General features: G+C 35.8%; 1 protein-coding gene across 5 annotated transcripts in view; it reads right to left on the bottom strand.

Annotated features, from left to right (window-relative positions):
* WDR17 (WD repeat domain 17) overlaps positions 1-20064 on the bottom strand; it is a 49917-nt gene that overhangs the window by 15593 nt on the left and 14260 nt on the right. For 4 of the 5 annotated variants that reach the window (XM_031596618.2, XM_090138926.1, XM_031596619.2 and 1 more), the window contains exons 2-15: positions 14909-15037; positions 13755-13938; positions 11996-12226; positions 11072-11323; positions 9588-9710; positions 7778-7965; positions 6580-6748; positions 4921-5012; positions 3745-3827; positions 2780-2866; positions 1021-1185; positions 526-728; positions 294-443; positions 67-197 (exon numbers count right to left, since the gene is read on the bottom strand). In XM_031596618.2, the coding sequence (XP_031452478.1) occupies positions 67-197; positions 294-443; positions 526-728; positions 1021-1185; positions 2780-2866; positions 3745-3827; positions 4921-5012; positions 6580-6748; positions 7778-7965; positions 9588-9710; positions 11072-11323; positions 11996-12226; positions 13755-13938; positions 14909-15037 (2187 nt within the window). The remainder of the gene's footprint in view (positions 1-66; positions 198-293; positions 444-525; positions 729-1020; positions 1186-2779; positions 2867-3744; positions 3828-4920; positions 5013-6579; positions 6749-7777; positions 7966-9587; positions 9711-11071; positions 11324-11995; positions 12227-13754; positions 13939-14908; positions 15038-20064) is intronic. The other variant, XM_090138929.1, reaches the window with a different exon arrangement.

Genomic DNA, 20064 nt, shown 5'->3' with positions numbered 1-20064 from the left:
GCCAACCTTATGCTGGCTAACATCCTTAAGGTGTTGCAATGCTCCTTAAGTTTATAGAATACTTACGGAAAAACATTCTGAAAACCACCTTAGTTTTTCTCCTCGAGGATTTCCTATAATCTTTTCCACTTCTTGCTTAATATCTCTGGAAACTTTACCACACAGCAAAGGAGGAGCACCAGATTCTACAGCACGATCTAATACACAAAGATTTACAAGTTATATACGCACACATAATTTTAAGGACAGTAACGTGTATAACATCGAAACAGTTATACATGCAATTTACTTACCTATATTACCAATAACCTCATCCCAACATCTATCTGCTAAGATATTTATCGGTAGAGGATTTATAAGCGGTGTCAGTGACCAAAGTCTCACAGTAGAGTCACGAGAGCAAGATGCCATAGTAAATGGTCGACTAGGATGACATGTTAATCCTAGAAGAAATAGAATTTAAAAGTGTAGTCAAATATTTAAAATTCATTTTAATACAGAAATAAAATATATTTCAAATATTACCATATACATCAGCTCCATGATCATAAACAGTGTCCAAGCATGTTCCATCTCTTGTGTCCCAGATTTGAATTGAATAGTCCCAACTGCCAGATATCAGAAGGTATGGAATTTCAGGATTCCACATCAGTCCTCGTACTGGAGCTCTGTGTCCACTAAGAATATTTATACAAGCATCCTTTGTATAATCCCATATTCGAACAGTACTGAAACAGGATACAAAAGACCTATGCTCATTAAATCATCTTCTGAAATGACTCTCTCTACTTCAGCAATATTCTAAGCTTCAGAATATTTACTTGTAAAATCTTCACAAAAGTAATTACAAAAGAGGCTGGAATTAATGCCCAGCATTCTGAATCTGACCTACAGAGAGGTCTGAATGACTGTATTATTCCCAGAGCTTCTTAAAGTGCAAGTAGCAGCAAGAGTATAGAGCTTAAAAGCCATTTTGACAGCCCTATGCTTGAGATCTTCTAATAGTCCAGAAATACACACCTATCATCAGAGCCACTGCAGAGGATTCCTTCTCTCAGAGGAGACCACCGTACATGAAACACCTTTGCAGTATGTCCAGTAAAAACTTTCAGTGGCTGATCAGAGCTAGTTGCCAAGTAATAAACACGAACATTTTTATCCTCACAACCAGTAGCTATCATATCTCTACAAAATAAAAATTGCAAATCATTAATCACTGGAATCACAAGTATTTATGGTTTTGGAATTTAAAAATAAATATGATGCACATTTTGCAATTTACTTTTAAAAATACTTTATTTTTGTTTGTCTTTTGTATTTTTATAATGCCATTACTGATAACCCCATGAAATAGATGAAATCAGAAAAAAGGATGAAGACTAGTGTTTGTACAGGAGTCTAATCAAACATTTCTGAATATAGTGAGTATAATGTATTCAGAACTCAAAACAGAATTATTACTAGATTGAATTACTGCTGCCTTACGATTTAATGAAATACAGAGGAAAAAGAAGTGAAAGAAATCTATAGACTATGAGAGTTCATATCTATCTCAAAACTATCTCAAAACCCAGGTTTCAGAATTTTATTTCTACATAAGAAGTAGGGGAGAGTGAAACAAGTATTCAAGGAGTGTTAAGACCTAAAACAGAGCCTTTTCTTGCCTCTTCTTTCAAATTTCTTACACACTATTAGAACAAACTGCACATTGCAAAACTCACCAAGAAACCATCTGACAAAATTCAGGGGAGAAGCAAAGAACAGCCTTACTACAGCATTATTTTAAAAATCACTCATGAGAACTCCAACATTAATTAGAACTCAGGTATTCACAAAGAATTCTTTACCGAGTTATTTTAAAGTCTTATATCAATATACTCAGTTTTTCAAATACTACTTTTTTTTGTCACTGAGGTAAATGCTGCCATACATTGTTTATCAATGCTTATTACCAGTTTATAATATTGCACGATGTACAAACATCTAAAACTTTAATGGAAGAGTTTCTTCATGTTCTGCTTTGATTCACCTTGATGCAGTTCTTTCAAATTGAATATGTAAATTATTAATTTAAGACCTCTAATAGATACATGGCTCTTATTCAGCTATATTTATTATTTATAATCATAGAATCATTATCAAGTATTCTTCAAAGTGTAGACACATTGGGCTCCTTCTAATGATACTTTATAGAATGGCCACAATTCTCTAGATGCAAATTTGTTTATAGATGCTTATAGATATTTATCTCTATCAAAGTAGCATAAAGTATTCTCAGAACTGGACAGTTGGCAAGAAGTAGATGTGTTAGAAATGCATTAAATTTGTTAAGGCTTTTTGTGAGAAGGATCTAACAGCATGATTCTACTATATAATGCAGTACCATAGAAGCTGCCGAACTGAAATACATATTTTGCATTGTAATGGTTTTCCTAGAAATAATTACCATCTGAGAGATGGAAACTTATTGGCTCAGTCATAATATGGTGCCCTAGTGGATGTCTAGAATGCTCAACAGTAGTTTAAGAGATCCTCATGCCTTGTATATCTTGTAATTAGACATTTCCCAAACAGGTTACATAATGCCTTGTCATACAGGTCTGCCATTAAATGGCATCATACTCAGAGTTTGTTTTTCCTTTTTCTAGTTTAAAGATAGCTTTTTTTTTTTTTGGAATCTATTAAGGAGTCTTTGTAAAAAAAATTAGCATTCTGGGCATTGCTGGTAATCTATGTCAATAGTAAATAATATTAATTATCAGGGTTATTTTCCACTCACTTGTTGTTTTGACTCCAGTCACAGCCAAACACTGCAGCTGGATGTTTGTACTTGTGAAGAACATTGCCATCAATGGTTCGAATAATACTGAAACCAATTACAATAGAATATTATGAGTAGGCTATTCAAAAGTCAACTTTGATTCTATGCAAATAAGCCAGACAGTAACAAAAGCATACAGAAAGAAGCTTTTACTCCTACCCCTCAGCTACAGTACTATATATTTCCCAGCAAAACATTTAATTGGACTCCATCATCTACGAAACATTCCTCCAGAGGAGCTGTAAAATTTTTACACTGTGGTACCTCCATCCCTAAAGAATTCTTACAGCCCAGAATCTAAGTCATGGTGATAAAACAGGTATGAACAAATCTTTTTAGAAGATTGATTTATTTTTGTATAGAATATAAGGTTCCTCCTCTTCTTGTTAGACTAGAGTTGAAAGAGAAAGATTAGAAAGAGCTGAAAGGAAAAGATTTTTAAAAGTACTGAAACACATTACACACAAATTTATTCCCTTGCATTTGATAGTTTTTGTAAATAAACTATTATCCTTCTATAATAACAAAATTGAAAATACTATTTTGTCCTATAATAGTGATTCCTAACAAAATTTAAAAAAAAAAAGGACAACAAAACAAAAAAGAATGAAGACAAAGAGCAACAGCTTTTGAACAGTGTCTGCTCTATCTACAGATAAAAAACAAAGAATACACTTTGCTAAATAAAATTTATGAACAGGTTTCAATATCGAAATGTCAGACACCATTCCTTTTGGAAACAGTTCCCTTATTACAATTTTCTAGATCATAAAAAGTATCTCCTAGCAAACATAGAAGATTAGTATATTCCAAATTTTGTCCAGTGAGTATGGTTTTAAAATTAATCACTGATGATGTTGTCAAAGTCTACTGGATTGAGATGTGCAATTGTTTGTTTTTTTTTTTCTTCCAGTAACACTCACCAAAATCCATCATCGCTGCAGGTTGCTATTCTTTTGGAATCTTTATGACTCCAGGCAATGCAGAAGATTCCATTCTTTCCATGCTTCAAAAAATGCAAAATACCTATCAATAAGAAATAACTCACCCTTTTCTCTTATTTATTGACTTGTGCTTTTTTTCTTCTCCTATGGGCTTCAGCCCTTTTCTCCCATGAAGTGTAATGTACAAAACCATATCAGGTCCCAAGTGGGAAACACAGACAATAGCAAAACTGTCCTAGTCTCCAGGATATGAGACAAAATTGGATTAAGAGAAAGAATTAGCAGCTCATGAATCTGAAGTTTGAATAAATGCTAGCTACTTTATCAAATATTGAAATTAGTGAGAATGAGTAACTGTGAGAACTTAAGTCAGATTTGCATCAGGACCAGAGATCAAAAACAGTTGTTTAGTAGTAGCAATGTGCCAATCTTCTGATGTCTTAGAACTCTTGAATGTCTGGTTGTTCGCTTCATTTTATTAAAGATGTTCTTTTCTACATTTGTCTTCTTAAAAAGCAGCCTTTTCCTCTGACACAGATGTAGCCACAGGTAACTATGCCTAACACAAAGACTAGAGCTATATATTGAGAATACATAAAATAGTAGAGAAAACTACAAAACCTTGCATGCTGCTTGCATGCTCTTTCTGTCAATAGTAATTATACTATTGCCCCAGGACACACAAGCCTGCACAGATTACTGGTAATGTAAGGCAAGATTCTAAATAAGCCTTATGTTTTAGCGTGTTTCAAAAGGCAGTTTTAATAGTCTAGACTTCAGGAAGTGAAATTCTTTTCTAGGTCTAATGTTTGAAAATCTGGAACACCATCTCACTATTTTATGTTTTGATGCTCAGTTTTGAAGTCTATGTCCATATACATTTACACTTTTAAGAAAGAAACCACGTTGCTTTTGCTGTATATCACTATAGATCCACTTTTAAGATACTGGAGACTACCTAGTCTCAGGTCACAAATATTCTCTGAGGAAGTAAAAAAAGACTTCATCTGTCTCACAAATAAACTGCACTCACCCCTTTCTTTCTATTGGTTTTTGTTATAGGCTATTGTTCACATATTTTTTAAAAATTGCTACATTTGGCACTAGAGGGAACAGCTAGTTTACATTCAATAGACAAAAAAGAAATAATCTTACCTCACTGAATCGTGTTATTATTTTGCCTCTTGGGACATCCCAGATGAAGCCACCATTTCTGGATGTTGCACCTGCTATGCAGTTCAGATCTCCTTTAGAGAAAGACATTTTTAAGCTATCACAATTAACATGAAGTCAACAATGGCACAAAACCAGTAGTTTTTCCACACTTTAAGGCCAGTATTTGATATTAAGTAGTAAATATCTGCTTCACACTTTTTCCTACTTGCTCCTGTTTTGAACAAAGAGTAAACTAAAAGTTGTATAGTTGAAAAAAGTACTCCGAATGCCTGCTGAAAGTTTTGCCGTTCAAATAACAAGAAAATAATGTTCAGTAAAAGCGTATGACTCAAACTGAGAAACACATACAACTTCAATGCTTCAAGTAGCTGTTAAAGTTCCCTGTGTACTAATACAAACCATGCAGAATGCTACACTACTTTTGCTTTCCTAAATCTTGCACCAGGCAGCACGTGATGTAACAAGTCCGTACTTGAGTCTGTACTCATACTCTATGAAGTGGGAAATAGGAACATAAGACTCTAATGTGACAATCTGGAAATCAAGATTCTCCTCACCACCATGAATGTCTATGCCCGATGTAGCTATAATTCAATTTTACAGATGCATGTTTTGACTTACTTTATAGTGCAAATACAAGCAAAAAAGGCAATTTGTACAAGGGGAGTCTAGATGAAAGGTGCATATACAGAATGGAAAGGAATTCTGGTGGGACAAAGATGGAAAAAAAGAAAGTTCTTTTAAGACCAAAGTCAAGTAATGACAAATACTAGAGTATATTTTACGATTGAAGCTAAAACAGTTGAACAAAGGTTGGGAGGAACTTGCTGGGAGTAAGGGATGTGAAAGAAGAAAAAAAGTTCTGAGATGGACAACAATGAAGTTTAAGGAACTAAAGTTAAGAGTATACAAGCTAAAGGACATGCTTTCAATTAACCTAAATTTACTGATTTACATTTTTAATCATTCAGAATTAAAATCCTGAAAGACACCAATTTTACTCCTCCCCTCACAAACAAGTTATTCTCTTTATGTGAGGTGGTACAAACTGAAATGAGATTTTAAAAGAAAGCAACCGAAAAAATTGAACATCCTTTTTCATACTGTCATAATTTACACAGAGCGATTCAAATCATCTGTGAAGAAGAACAAGATGCAAAAGATGCTCTGATGTGATCAGTTCATTTCACTTATATAGGCTACATTCAGCTTCCCATAACAATATTTCTTGTTAAGAGTTTAAATTCATAGGAAAGTCAGTTGAATTTAAACTTGAGGAAAAAAAAAAAATCAATAAAATTTTATCTGCTATTTATCTGCTATCTGCTATTCAGTCACATGAACCCTACTTAACAAGTACTGACATCAGTACATCATCACTTCAGTAATATAACATTGGAAAAACTGGAGAGTTTTCTTCCTACAGACTTGATATGAAATACAGAGATCATTCCTCACACAGGTAAATCTGAACAGGTGCTGAAGCACTACATTCTACAAGGTCTAAATATGTTACTTCGATTACATTTCAGAACTTTTAAGATACCCTTCTGCCTAAAATGAATATTTTTGTCACACAAAGTGCTGGTAGTCAATGCTGACTCAAGAACTTTTATACCTTAAGCAAAATATTCTTACCTGGAGCCCATGAAATGGAATAAATAACCCCCTCATTACCAGGAGATGTGTAAACCGCTGTTAAAGTATTTATGTCCCAAACTTTTATTGTACCATCAAATGAAGCTGTAGCAAGAAGATCAGGATTATCAGGTTTGAATTCACAATCAAAGATGGTCTCAATATGTCCCTTAAAGGAAAAAAAAAAAAATTGAATCTATTTTTATTACACTTAAATGTTTTTCCCCCAGAAGTCCATCTCTAGGTAAACTCTAAAATCAGCTCTATTAAAAAAGGAATTAGACAATTATGAGTTCAAAAACCTTGGCACATTTTGACTATTCAGTTGAAATAAAAAGGCATTAAAATAGCTTAGACTATAACCTTTATCCTTTGAAGAACATTCTTAAAAACAGAAAAATGTTGCCCTAGAACAATGGGTTGATGCATTGCCAGGGATGCATTATCCATTGGAATTGAATTGATAATAATTTAAAAAAATCTAAACCTAAACAAAAGCAAGCAAAAGAAAACTGTAAAATAGAAATTAATGTTACCTTTCAGGTAAAGAGTATCTAACTGAAATAGTCAAGTTCTGTAGATTATATTCTAAAACATTTTTTAGAATTCCAGCGATTTCTGTATTCTAAAACTAGATGTTTCTATATTGGAGTTTATACCTTAACCCTTCAGAACTTTCCCATCTTAACTGATTAAAACACTCCTGTGGAATTTAATTTGACAATTGCCATTAATTTGACAGAAACATGAGAAAAAAGTAATATACAAAAATCTTTTAAGCCTCATTTAATTTACAGAAAAAAAAATCAATTAAAAACGAAAACAATGTAAGCCTCTATTCAAACACAGACTGAAGTGCACCTCCAGACTATTTAAGGTTTTCAAGGAAAATTGAGTGGAGAAAAAAATCCTTTGAATAACCAACCGATCAGGAAAAAAGAGGTTCACTTAATATGTGATAAACCCAATCACAAACTTCTCCCTCAAAACAAGCTGATACAAGGACAGCTCCAAAAGTAATATTGCTTAGAAGATCATGAAGTATCAATAAAATTTCATTTAGAACAAGCAAACAAACTTCACTACCAACCAGAAAACTCTTAAATCTTTATTTCTGAATGGCAACAAATTTACTGTTATAAGAACAAGCTAGGTAAGCCAAAACATTATTTCAAAACAGAAAAAAAAAAAGACCTACCAAATCTCTAAGGAAATTCCACTTTCTGGCTCCCATGTCATAAAGGCCAACACCACCATCCATGAAACAACAGACAACATGGCCAGGAGGAAGAGAAAACGCTTGTTTTTGTGATGAAGTCGGAGGAGGAACAGCCTCACTTGTCGAGGATGTATGGGGATATTTAGTAGGAGATGGAAACGAGAATGCTTAATAAAAGAAAAATAGACAAGTGTTTCTATTTTTTATGTAACAATAAATAAGTTATATAGAGTGTTGTGGTTTCATGATTTTTTGTTGTCAGTATTCCACATCAGAATATCACGTGGACCAGTGGGAGTTAACGTTCTGGTTCCATTTACTGTTATGGACTTTTTGAGCATCCCGATGGGAGGGGGCGGCAACCCCGGAGGAGCCGCCGGGAAGAGGCAGTGGGGTGGAGCTGCGGACAGAACCTGGGAACGGCTGCCTCTCCCCGTCTGGACCAGCTCAGCCGTCTCAGCTCGCCGCGGAAAAAGCACATGCTTTCCCTTGCACGTGGTCTGACTGTCATTTTTTGATACTCTTGTATCTCTCATTTTGTTTGATTTAGTTAGATTCAGTAAATTACCCTTTCTCCTCAGATCGTTGCCTTTGTGTTTTCTTTTGTTAAAACTATCGGCTAGCTCTCTGCCCTTTCCCCTCTCCCGGAGCGCACATGGCCCGGGGCCGGCCGGGTCGCGGCAAACCGTTCATACCTTTCCCCCCCCTCTTCCTCCCCGGGCTTGTGTCCCCCGTTACAGACTTATATCTAAGGATAACCCGTGACAATTATTGGTGGAGGATGCAGGCAACTATGGTTTTTTATTTTAAGAGGATTATATAGAGGACTAAGGACCTTTATGTTCCTTGGAACATACTGGACCCTTTTTAAGCTCCTTGTATTCTATTTCGGATTGGCACATATGTATAGTCAGTTAAGGGCACTGGATAGAGATACCTGCCTGGTGCCTCCTGGTGGAGGCAACCACTGGGTAGCTTGAAACATACACAGTACCCCATGCTACCGCCTGAAATATTAGGTCTGGAGACACAAATCCTGTGGCAACATGGCACCCTGGAAAAATTGAGTCCGATAATGGGACTCATTTCAAAAATTCACTTATGGATACTTGGGCCAGAGAACATGGCATCAAGTGGATTTATCATATCCCCTATCATGCACCAGCCTCTGGAAAGATTGAACGTTATAATTGGTTGTTAAAAACCATGTTAAAAGCAATAGGAGAAGTATTTGGCAGAAGCCACCTGGCTGGTCAACACCAGAGGATCAGTCAGTTGAGATGGTCCTACCCAATCCAGCTGCCTACATATTATAGAGGGAGATAAGGTCCCTGTGGTACATGTAAAAAGCATGTTGGGAAAAGCAGTTTGGGTCCTTCCAGCTTCCCCCTCTCCCAAAGCACACGAGGCCCAGGGCTGGCCAGGTTGCCGCAAACTGTTCATACCCTTCCCCCCCCCCTTTCTTCCCAGGGCCTGTGCTCCTCTGTCACAGACTTATATCTAAGGATAACCCGTGACAAAGAGGAAATTGCTTTGTATTCCAGACAGTTTATACATATACACATGCGCATGCACACACACACATAAAGGGGAACACAAAACCTGGTCTGCTAGAGGATAAAGGGCTTTATCCCTTACACATTCATTCACTGGCACAAGAGGATGCTCTGTTTAACTAAGAACCACTGTACAACCACAAGATTTCAGAGATTGACTTGACTATATTCTCTTAAAAATATTCTCTTAACTTGTTATTCATTATGATGCAAGCAATTAAAAGTACACTTACTCTTCTTCTTTGGAGGAGAACTTAGCACATGCAAACTATGGAAACCAGAATTCTTCAATTTTAAATTATCAATAGGCGCCTTATGTGAAACATTCCAAATACGTAACACACCAACTTGAGAATCTGAAGTTACAAATATAAAAACATGTTTTTATTTACTGTTTCACTTACTGTATGTACATTATTTTCATATGTCCTGTGCAAAGTGACTTGGGGGTCCTGGTGGATGAGAAACTAGACATGAGCCAGCAGTATATGATTGCAGCCTGGAAGGCCAACTGTGTTCTGGGCTGCATTGAAAGAAGAGTGGTCAGCAGGGAGAGTCAGGTGATTGTCTGCTTTCATGAGGCCCCATCTGCTGTACTGTTCTTGGGGCACCAAGAACAAGAAGGACATGGAGCTCTTGGAACAGGTCCAGTGGAGGACCAGTAAGATAATCAGAGGGCTGGAGCACCCCTCCTATGAAGAATGGTTAAGGGAACTGGGCTCGTTTAACTTCGAGAAGAGAAGGCTCCAGGGAGACCTCATTGTGGCCTTAAAATACTTTGAAGGAGCATATAAACAGGAGAGGAATCAACTGTTTACAAGGGTGGATAGTGATAGGACAAGGGGGAATGGTTTTAAACTTAGACGGGAGGTTAAGGTTAGATATTAGGAGGAAGTTTTTCCACAAAGGGTGGTGATGCATTGGAATAGGTTGCCCAGGGAGGTTGTGGATGCCCCATTCCTGGTGGCATTCAAGGCCAGGCTGGATGTGGCTCTGGGCAGCCTGGTCTAGTGGTTGGTGACCCTGCACATAACAAGGGCATTGAAATAAGATGATCACTGGTCCTTTTCAAGTAGAATCATAGACTGACCTGGGTTAAGGACTAAGAGAAGCAAAGAAAACCAAAACCAAAGATGACCCAATGAATTAAAACTAAGAATCCTAAAAGGCTTTGTAGGCAAGCACAGACCTCTACCATAATTTCAGTACTAAAAACAGTAATTAGTCATATTATTTAAAATACAGCAAACATACTCTATAGAATTCCTGTTAAAAAGTGTTCTCAAAGCTTAACTTTCCTTACTCACTGGTTCTTCAACCTTGACACTATTTTTTAAGGTATAAGAAAGAGGCAGGACATAGTTTAAAAAATGATAAACTCCCCAAAAACAGAAAAAGCAGAGGAGTAAGTGATGTGTACTAGCACAACACTTTCTATTCTTACTCCCAAGTAACTCCAGTATTATTGCTGAAGTCTGCATAAGGAAAATATTATTTAGCAACAATAGTTAGAAGTCACTTCCATGTACATACATACACTGTTCAGCATAGTTTTCTGTTCTTTTCCACACAGAGACTTGAGGGGACTTTTTTGCACAATATATACTCTTCATTTTGTAGAAATGTTAAGAAGCAGAGATCAAACCTTTGATAACAATTTTGAAAACTAAATGCTACATTTATCACTTTTCCATAAATTGAGAAATAAAAGGCTTACCTCCAGTTATAAACATTCCAGGTGCACTAGGAACCCAGGCTAAACACTGAACAGATGCTGCTGCATTGGGAAAATTAAATTTTACGAGAGAGAATGCAGATTCTGAATCAACTAGTTGAATGCCATTATGTAAATTAGCAACAAGAAGATAGTTATTTGACAAAGGGTCCCACTCCAGTGCTGTAACTGGATCTTCTTCATCTGCTCCTTTAAGAGACTCTGGTCTTAAGACATGCTTCTGGTTTCGAAAACCTTAAGAGCACAAGAATACAGATTATTTTGAAGTGATAACAAATACATCCTCTGAATCCTTTTTTAAATTTCTCTTTTGTCTCTCCCTGAAATTGTTTGTAGTTTGATCTTCTGTTTGCTGCACTGAACTCAAGAAAGCTGACTTAGCATTATCTAACCCACAGTAGTCCTGCAGATAACTATTTTTTAATACAGCAGAAAACAAACAGCTGTCAGTTTGATTAATCAATTTATAATTAAAGAAAATATACATTGTCCTAATAGCTTCCATGAGTAAAGAGGTAGTCAAGATCAGGCTTATAGAAAGCCTGACAAAAAGACAGAACTCTAGAACAGTACAGAAGCAAAGTAAGAGACTGCTGAAAAATTCAAACTGGTCTATGCAGAATAAAAAATTACTGGGAAATAGAGTTCAGTAGCATTTTGTGTCTGGTCTCATTCTGTAATTGGTCAAAAATCTCAGTGTTATCACAAAACGAAGAAGCAACGAAGAAAATGCTGTGTGCTTTTCATTTAAGTAATTTTTGTGATATACAAGTAGATATACCATAAGTTTTGAATGTGTGCATGCATTCATAAAAATCTAAATGAACAAAGTGCAGAATTACATGCATATACAAAAAACATACATACACAACAAAAACAGACATGTTTTACCATATTAGTTTTTACCTGGCTGAAAAATAGACAGACTTCCATCAGAATGTCCAAAGACTACTTTCCCTTTTCTTTTTGGATGCCACCTAAACAGACAGATATCCGACAAGAAACTATGTGCTCCTTCATGTGCTGTTACCACACTGAAAGGTCCTGAGATAGTCCAAATGTATAAGGGACCTCTGTGGGACACAAATGCAACTGTATCATCTTCATTCCAGCACCAGCTAAGTGACACAGGAATTCCTGAAACATACAAAATAAGGATTTGAAATTCAGCGCATTACTGAATTTCTGAGTCAGGCCCAGTATCAGCAATTGTCTTGAATACCTGCACAAACAATTACTCTTATACACAAATGATTAGACTGAAATTTAAACCATAGGAACACCTTATGGTGTGAAAATAAACTACACATATCCAGAACATAGAAATATTTCTCAAATTATCTTAAATTACAGTCCATAGTACCATTATGATAGCTGTACTTGATTTCATTAGTGACAAGGACAGTCACACACAAGGAAGGAAGATAAGCTCGATCCTATAAAGCATTCCTTTCTTTCATTGACAATTCCATTCTCTACTATGTTTTCTTGTAAGCTATGTCCAAAAGTTAATAGCAATGTAGTAAATACTAGCTTACAATTTCTGTTTTTGCAAAACACAATGACTTTTAAAGATAAGAGAGACATTATTGTGACTACACTGGAAATTAAAGCAGTCTCTTAGTAGTTTACCTTCGGACACCTGGCAGTTTTAATTCAATCACATAACACCTACCCATCAGGTCAGCAGGTTAAGGATTCCAAACTTAGCAACTCCAACACTAATTATCCTTGCAATTTAATGCATGTCTGAAGGGTAAACAGCAAGACAAACTCCTGAAGCTGAAAATTCATAACTCTTCCAATTTGGACATTTAAATGCTACTTTTGCTGTCTTTCTTACTACCACATTATCAGGAGGTTTAACAGATTATCCTAAAAATAAAACAATTTTTAGGAAGTTTAAAATTAGAAAAAAAAAATTACTCGGTTGAAGCAGGATCAATTTTTACATTACTGCATAACTGGAGCCAATATTCTGTTTGGATTAGATCACATCGTGTGCTTCCCTATTTATTCCTTTTGCAAGGCACAGAAGACATTCAAAGGTATCCTAGATACTCTCTCTAGTAGAGAGTAGCGAGTCCGAAAATATCCTGGAAGAACTTGAGATACTGACTGTTCACAGACAGCATCTATTTTCCAAGAATGTAAACATAAGGGTCAATCGTGGCCAACAAACTGTGTTTGGTAACGAAAATATAACCTGTTGGTTTTAACTGAATGAATCAGAACTGAGCAAGAAAAGTTGACAGGTCTAGACATTTAACACTCTAGATGTCTACTGCACTCTCCTAATCAGTAGTTTCAAGTTCGAGATATTATGCAGTTGGGCAAGCATTAGAATATTTCAATAAAAACTGTTTTTCAAATTCATGGATATTTTCTATCTGGATCTGTTGACTGCTACATTATTTGCTTTCATTTTCATAATGTTACCATGAAAATACATGATCTAAGGTTTAAATCTTAACTATTAATCCTTTTTATAAGGATAAAAATGTTTCTGCTCAACAAGAAATCAACAGCAACATAAATTCCTGAATTGGTCAAGTACTGTATTCTTTCCTTTTGAAGTGTTTTGAACTTTCTGTTCACTTTTTTTTTTCCCACTTTTTGTTGAGAAAAGCTATATGGAACAAGCAGATCTCCACATTTGAAATACCTTTTGTATCATCCAGTTTGGCCACGACTTTCTGTTCAGTCACATTCCAAATAATTACTAAACTATCTGCACTGGCACTTGCAAACATGTCAGGATTGTGTGGACACCAAGATATGGCTGTGATTGTCCTCTTATGCTCAGACATAATTGCTCGGAGCTTGAATTCATTGTATTGGTGATCCAGCTAAACAAAAAGTAAAAATTCATTTTAGAAATAAATATTTTGAAAATTCACCTTAAATACTATTGAGTAAGAGAACAGTTCATGCTTATAGATGGAACTATGATGATTCAACAATTGACTACTAGATATCTCAATAAATTAAAATTATGTATTTAACTTACACTGAAAGTTAACAAATATCCAATCAGCTCAAACAGTATTAACAGATGTTATTTTCACTTACAATTACATTCCTTTAATAACTGCACTCAATTTTCACATAATGATTCTAAAGTACATTCTTTATAGGTAATCTACAAGTGACAGAACACAAAAATGAGTACGAAATTTTTCCTAAACTCAACACAAATTTTTATTCTGATTCCACCAGCAATTTAACTTGTACAGTTAAAGTAAGCTTATCCTGCAGTATTTCTCAGTCTGAACATTCCACATGACAGCATTTACATTTTTTATTTGGTGTACAGCAACTGGGAATTTTGAAAGACCACACTTCTCCGCAGTTCAGAAACAGTGAAAGTAATAGCTTGTACCAAACAAAAGAAAGGCGGGCCAAGGAATTCACAACTCCATAGATCCACACCCAAAGTTCCCCAGAACAGGTTAAAGTTAAAAGATTACTTTTACATTTCAAATGAAGTCACGTAATTTCTTCATTTCCCTCTCAAAACCTGTTCTATCAATGCACTTCATTCATCTCAGGCATTTGCTGTGTTGAGTTTGGTTTTTTACACAAATAATTCTGGACACATACAACTTTAAATACAACATTTACATAATTTTTTGGAACCTATTCTAACTAGCAGAAAAAATAATTTGGAAAAAGTATCTTGAATAGGAGGTGGAAGACTACATAGGTACCTTCTCAGCAGCAATCATACTTCCTAACAAAAACATACTGAAAGGGCTTAAAGTGATATAGACAGTAATGTTAAAAAAAACAAGTGGTCTGTTAAGCAAGAAGTCTTACCTGATATATATAAATAGCAAGTGTAGCACAGTAGGCAAATCTATCCCCGCTAGCAGCACAAACATCCTTGTTCCATGGCTGACATCCAGCAGCTAGAAGACCCACTTGTCTAACATGTGACATTTTTGCCTTTAAGACAGAAAATCATTAAAATACAACATGAAAACACATTACAGAACAGATCAACACTTCTCCGTTTCCATGAATAATTTATTCATTTTGTTTACAGACTCCCTCAGCATTAGAAAAAGAGGAGATTTTGATGCCCCTCATAAGAATCTCTTAAGAGCTGCAGGATGTGGGGAAATTGGAAACAGTGAATGAAAACATGAATCGTTCTTGATTTGCATGAGCTGAAGCTGTTCTTCACTTCCCTCTGTAGTGGGATTTTAACACTTCCTAAATCAAAGCATAATGTCCTCACTGCTGTTCTCTTCTTTTCATTACCCACAGAAGCACCTGGACAAAATAAGCCATATGCAATACTTGTGTGTTAGTTACATCAAACAACAAACGGATCTAGGGATGCTGACAGCCAGCTGAACACAAGCCAGCAGTGTGTCCATGTGGCCAAGGTGGCCTACAGCACCCTGGCTTGTATCAGAAACAGCACTGCCAGCAGGAGCAGAGAAGTAACCATCCTCCTGTATGCAGCACTGGTGAAGCTGCACCTCAGACTGAACTCTGACTGTGTTTGGGTGCCTCACTGGAAGAAAGACATCGAAACCTGCACCAGAACGACCAGAGAAGGGCAGTAGAGCTGTGAGGTGTCTGGAGCACAAGTCTTGCAGGGAGTGGCTGAGGGACTTGGGATTGTTTACTCTGGAGAAAGGAGGCTCAGGGGAGATCTCATCACACTCTACAACTGCCTGAAAGGAGGTTGTGCTGAAGTGGGGGTGGGCCTCTTCTCCCACATAACTACAGATCAGAGAAGAGGTAATAGCCATAAATTGTTTTTCCAGGGGAGGTTCAGGTTGGCTATAAAGAAAAAAGTTCTCAGAAAGCACAGTAATACATTGAAAGAGACTTCCTCTAGATCACCTCTGCTAACTAGCATTAAATGTCTGCACAAAAACAGTCACTCTAACTACACATTTTCTCTACTGTGTATGAGGGAAATAATCATTTGCACAGAATTTAAAAGCTGTAGCAGAAAAAGTCCTTGGAAAAGAAATACCAGAGGAAAATATATGCATATATATGAGAAAGAATATTACAAAAGCTATCTCAAACTATTTGCTCCACTCAGATTGAGAGGATAGCTGACTTTAACATAAAAACAGAAGAAATGCTCTGCTGAGCCAGATCAATTACATCTAGCTTAATATTTGATTAATGATTATATATCAAAAGGCTGCTAGATAGAGCAAGAGCCTGGTTATTTTTTTTTCTATAATCCATTTGCATACCAAGAATGCAAACATCTGCACAGGTATTGTTTGCTAAAATTTACTCCTCCCTGCAAATTAATTACTTTAACATATTTTTATTCTCAATTTTACGTTGTAATGCACTTCATTCTCATTTCTAAGAGTACAGATTGTTAAAGTGCAGCTCTACCCTTAAAACACTTTTTCATCAGTGCAAACATTCAACATATTAAGTAGTACTAAGGCAAAATATAACAAATTGATACAAACACTTTCAACAAAAACAACCAACATATTAGGATGGGTTTGCTATCAATAGTCACTTTGCATTAAGACTCAGTTATTTGGCTTCAAAAAATAGGGCTTGCGGATGTTTTTATTTCTCTTAAAAAAAAAAAAAACAAACCTGGCCAGTTGTTTAGAAGCTTCACATACATCTATTTATGGCTAGTTGGGCTGCAGTTATCAACAGAAAAGCTACAAAGTACTCCATGCACATAACCTAATGGCAGAATAGGCACTAACTTCACACTTTTGAGAAAGTGACAGCTACAAGTAATCTAAAGGTAGTTCACCTTCAGATTCTTATTTATACATGATTCAGAAATGCAATTGTGTCACTGTGGATGAACTATTTTCTGGCATAATTTCAACCACGATTATATTTACGTGCCAAAGCAAATTTGGAGTAAAAAGTCATTATGAAACAAAAATTCCAAAGTTCTTTTCCTAGATATGAAGGTAACAGGAAATAATTTAGGCACAAATTTTGTTATTTATTAAGCACAACCACTTGCCTAAAGAATAAAATTAAAAAATTTCAAATAGGAAGATCAAGACATATCACTGAAACATTCACTTGAAGTATAAATACTTATTTAACGTATCAACAGAATTTTAGAACTCTTCTTGTACATACATCAATGAAATGAATACTAAGACAGGCCCTTGTGGCAAAGGAGGCTAAAAGTATGCTAGACTGCATCAGAACTGCTACCAGCAGCTCAAAGGAAGTGATCCTTCCTCTCCACCCAGCATTGGTGAGGCCACACACCTTGACAACTGCATTCTGTTCTGGGCTCCCCATTTCAAGAGAGACCTGGACATAGGGCTATTAAGATGACTAAGTGACTGGAGCATGCCGCGTATGAGTGATCATGTACTGTACTTAAGGTCTGATTACCAAATAAGAGCTTCCTCTAAATAAAATTATCATGTGAAAAGTGTTGTGATATTCTATCATTTCACAATTTATGCCTAAGCAGCACTAATAAACTTTAATTTCTGGTACAGTTTTTTCTTAGTGTAAAAACACCAACCCACAGAAAAACAAACTACATTACACATGTAAGATACTTTACGCTGCACTGTAGAAAGCACTCTAAACTCCTTGTAAGCAATTCCATAATCCTTTAGAATTATACTTGTTTTCAAAGCATACGTATCTTGTTAATTCTACTGTTTTTGTATTTGGGAGAAGAAATTGCAATTGTGACATTGACTGCTACATCTCTCACAAGCGTCATGCACCAAAGATGATTTACTACAGACTGTTTTTCCAGACATTACAGATTTCTGCTGAACATGCTTGTAATACAAAGGGGAAAAAAGCAGTATTCACCTGGTGAATACTGAATGCAATCTGGTGAAAACTACTGAATGCAACTTAGTATTACATATTACTTCACATGATATAAGTTTATACACTGTTGAAAAATGCATCCTTTGTTAAAAAATACATTTAGTATCAAAATAAATGATATACAGGTAGTTATATTGGACCCTGAAGTGCATACACTGAAAAAAAACTGTGCATGTAAAAAAAACCATACTGCCCACAGAAATCTAAAAGGATGCCCAGTTTCCAAGGAGATGAGAGAAATAGGGAGAACAACAACAAAAACCTTCTTTTCCCTCCCAATTGGTGTGAGCAGCAACAACATTTCAAGTTGCTAAATATAGGGGGAAAACACTAAACTGCAATTCTGATCATCATAGAATTCATATTATTTAAAAATAACATTTGGATGGAGTAGATACATAGACATGGCTATATAAGGTAATTCCTACCTTAGCCTAAGAACCATATTTTGTAAACCATTTAAGAGTCCCACGATCATTCCAAGATCTTTCTGCTGTCAAAACATACAATCTTGTTCTGGTTGTAGAATAAAATGACTTCACTTGACCGTGAGGGAACTAAACCTTGATGTTCAGGTAACAATGCAGTTACTAAGAAATGCAGGAGAAAAGACTGAGCATTGTGTTGCACAACACTCACACAATGGCAGCGTCAGTAGCCTAGCAACTGCAGGTCTTTAACAGGCACAAATTCAATTTCAGCATTACCCCCCTTTTTCTGTTTCAGCTACTCAATTTACTTCATTGTTGTTTTTTCTAACTGTACAACAAGATTTAATAATAGCTGTTTAGATCAAACATTTAGCACCCTTTAATTATTATACGTGCTTGCATGTTTTTTTCCACAAATGCATAACTATCAAGCACCATCCTCTATCATATAGAAATACCATTAGCAAGTGTATATTTGCAATGTGGCATGCAAACAGAAGTGAGTATACAATATCTTATGTAAATCAATATGCTTCTGTATATATCAAAAGCCCGTTGTCTGAACAGCTACGTATACTAAGGTCTTAGGTGTCCCCTGCTTCTATTCTTATTATCTTCCAGTTAAGCTTGTAGATTTTCTTACAAGAAAAGCTTGCTGCCACAGCTGTAGGTTTGATATATAGATATTGTCTTTCATCCATTCTATTGCTCCAAGGTCAATGACAGTACAATAATTAAAGACCTACTTTAAGATGACTGACTTCAAGGAGACTAAGTCTCCTTAAGAGCATGGGCATATTTGTGGGAAAAACTGTCGGAGATGAAAACGTGACCTGCAAGCCTTAGAGCTTCACTTCTACTACCCTATTTAATCATACCAGTTTGAAGCAGAGAACAGACAATTCCTCTGGTTAAAATGTGGAGATTTTCCAAACAATAAGTCTCCGTGCCTGCAAATACTGCAGAAACTAAACTACTACCTCTCTGTTCTTGCCTTAATATTAAGCAGCACTCTTTCAAAGTGGTTAAAAAACACCAAGCACATTATAGTCATGTTAAGAAATTAAGTTACAGCTAGTAATCTGCCCAGTGCCATCAAATAAGGCATAATTGGAAATATTCCATTACACATGCAACTTCTAAGTAAAGAAATTAAATCTAAGACTAAACAGAGCAATAAAATCCCCCCAAAACTTAAGTAAATGATCCTTTCTGAAACATATAAGAAGCCAGTACATTTTCTAAATTTTATACTATGTTCATGAAGTAGGGAAATACTTGTGAATGTTTACCTGCATGAATCAGTATTTTGCACAATTTTATATCCCTAAGATTAAAATGTAATTGGTGTCTGTTAATTTATACATTTGAAGAACTTCAGAAGTAAAAGAAAGCACGCAAGAAATTTTACACTATGAAAATGACAAATTGATGAATAAGACCACTTGCCATGGATTTGGGCAGATTCATAAAAAAAGAAGTTAGAAACAAAGAATAGAGGGCCATGTTATTGATTAGACCTAAGTGCTTAAGACCAGAAATGATATTGACATCATTTGAGCTGTTACCTTCAAATGAAAATCCTTTCTGCTTTGCAGGGAGTACCACAAAATCATGAAGGACTTTAATTCTTGATACAAACTGCAGTTGCTAACGTAGGTCTTTACACAGTCTTACTGAGAATGCACGTGCACTGCTTCAAAGTGAATGCTT

This window comes from Phasianus colchicus, chromosome 4, assembly GCF_987193195.1.
Source record: "Phasianus colchicus chromosome 4, bPhaCol1.hap1.1, whole genome shotgun sequence".
Lineage (NCBI taxonomy): Eukaryota > Metazoa > Chordata > Aves > Galliformes > Phasianidae > Phasianus > Phasianus colchicus.
Note: the sequence above shows the minus strand (reverse complement) of the source record. Positions and strands in the feature narration are given on the sequence as shown.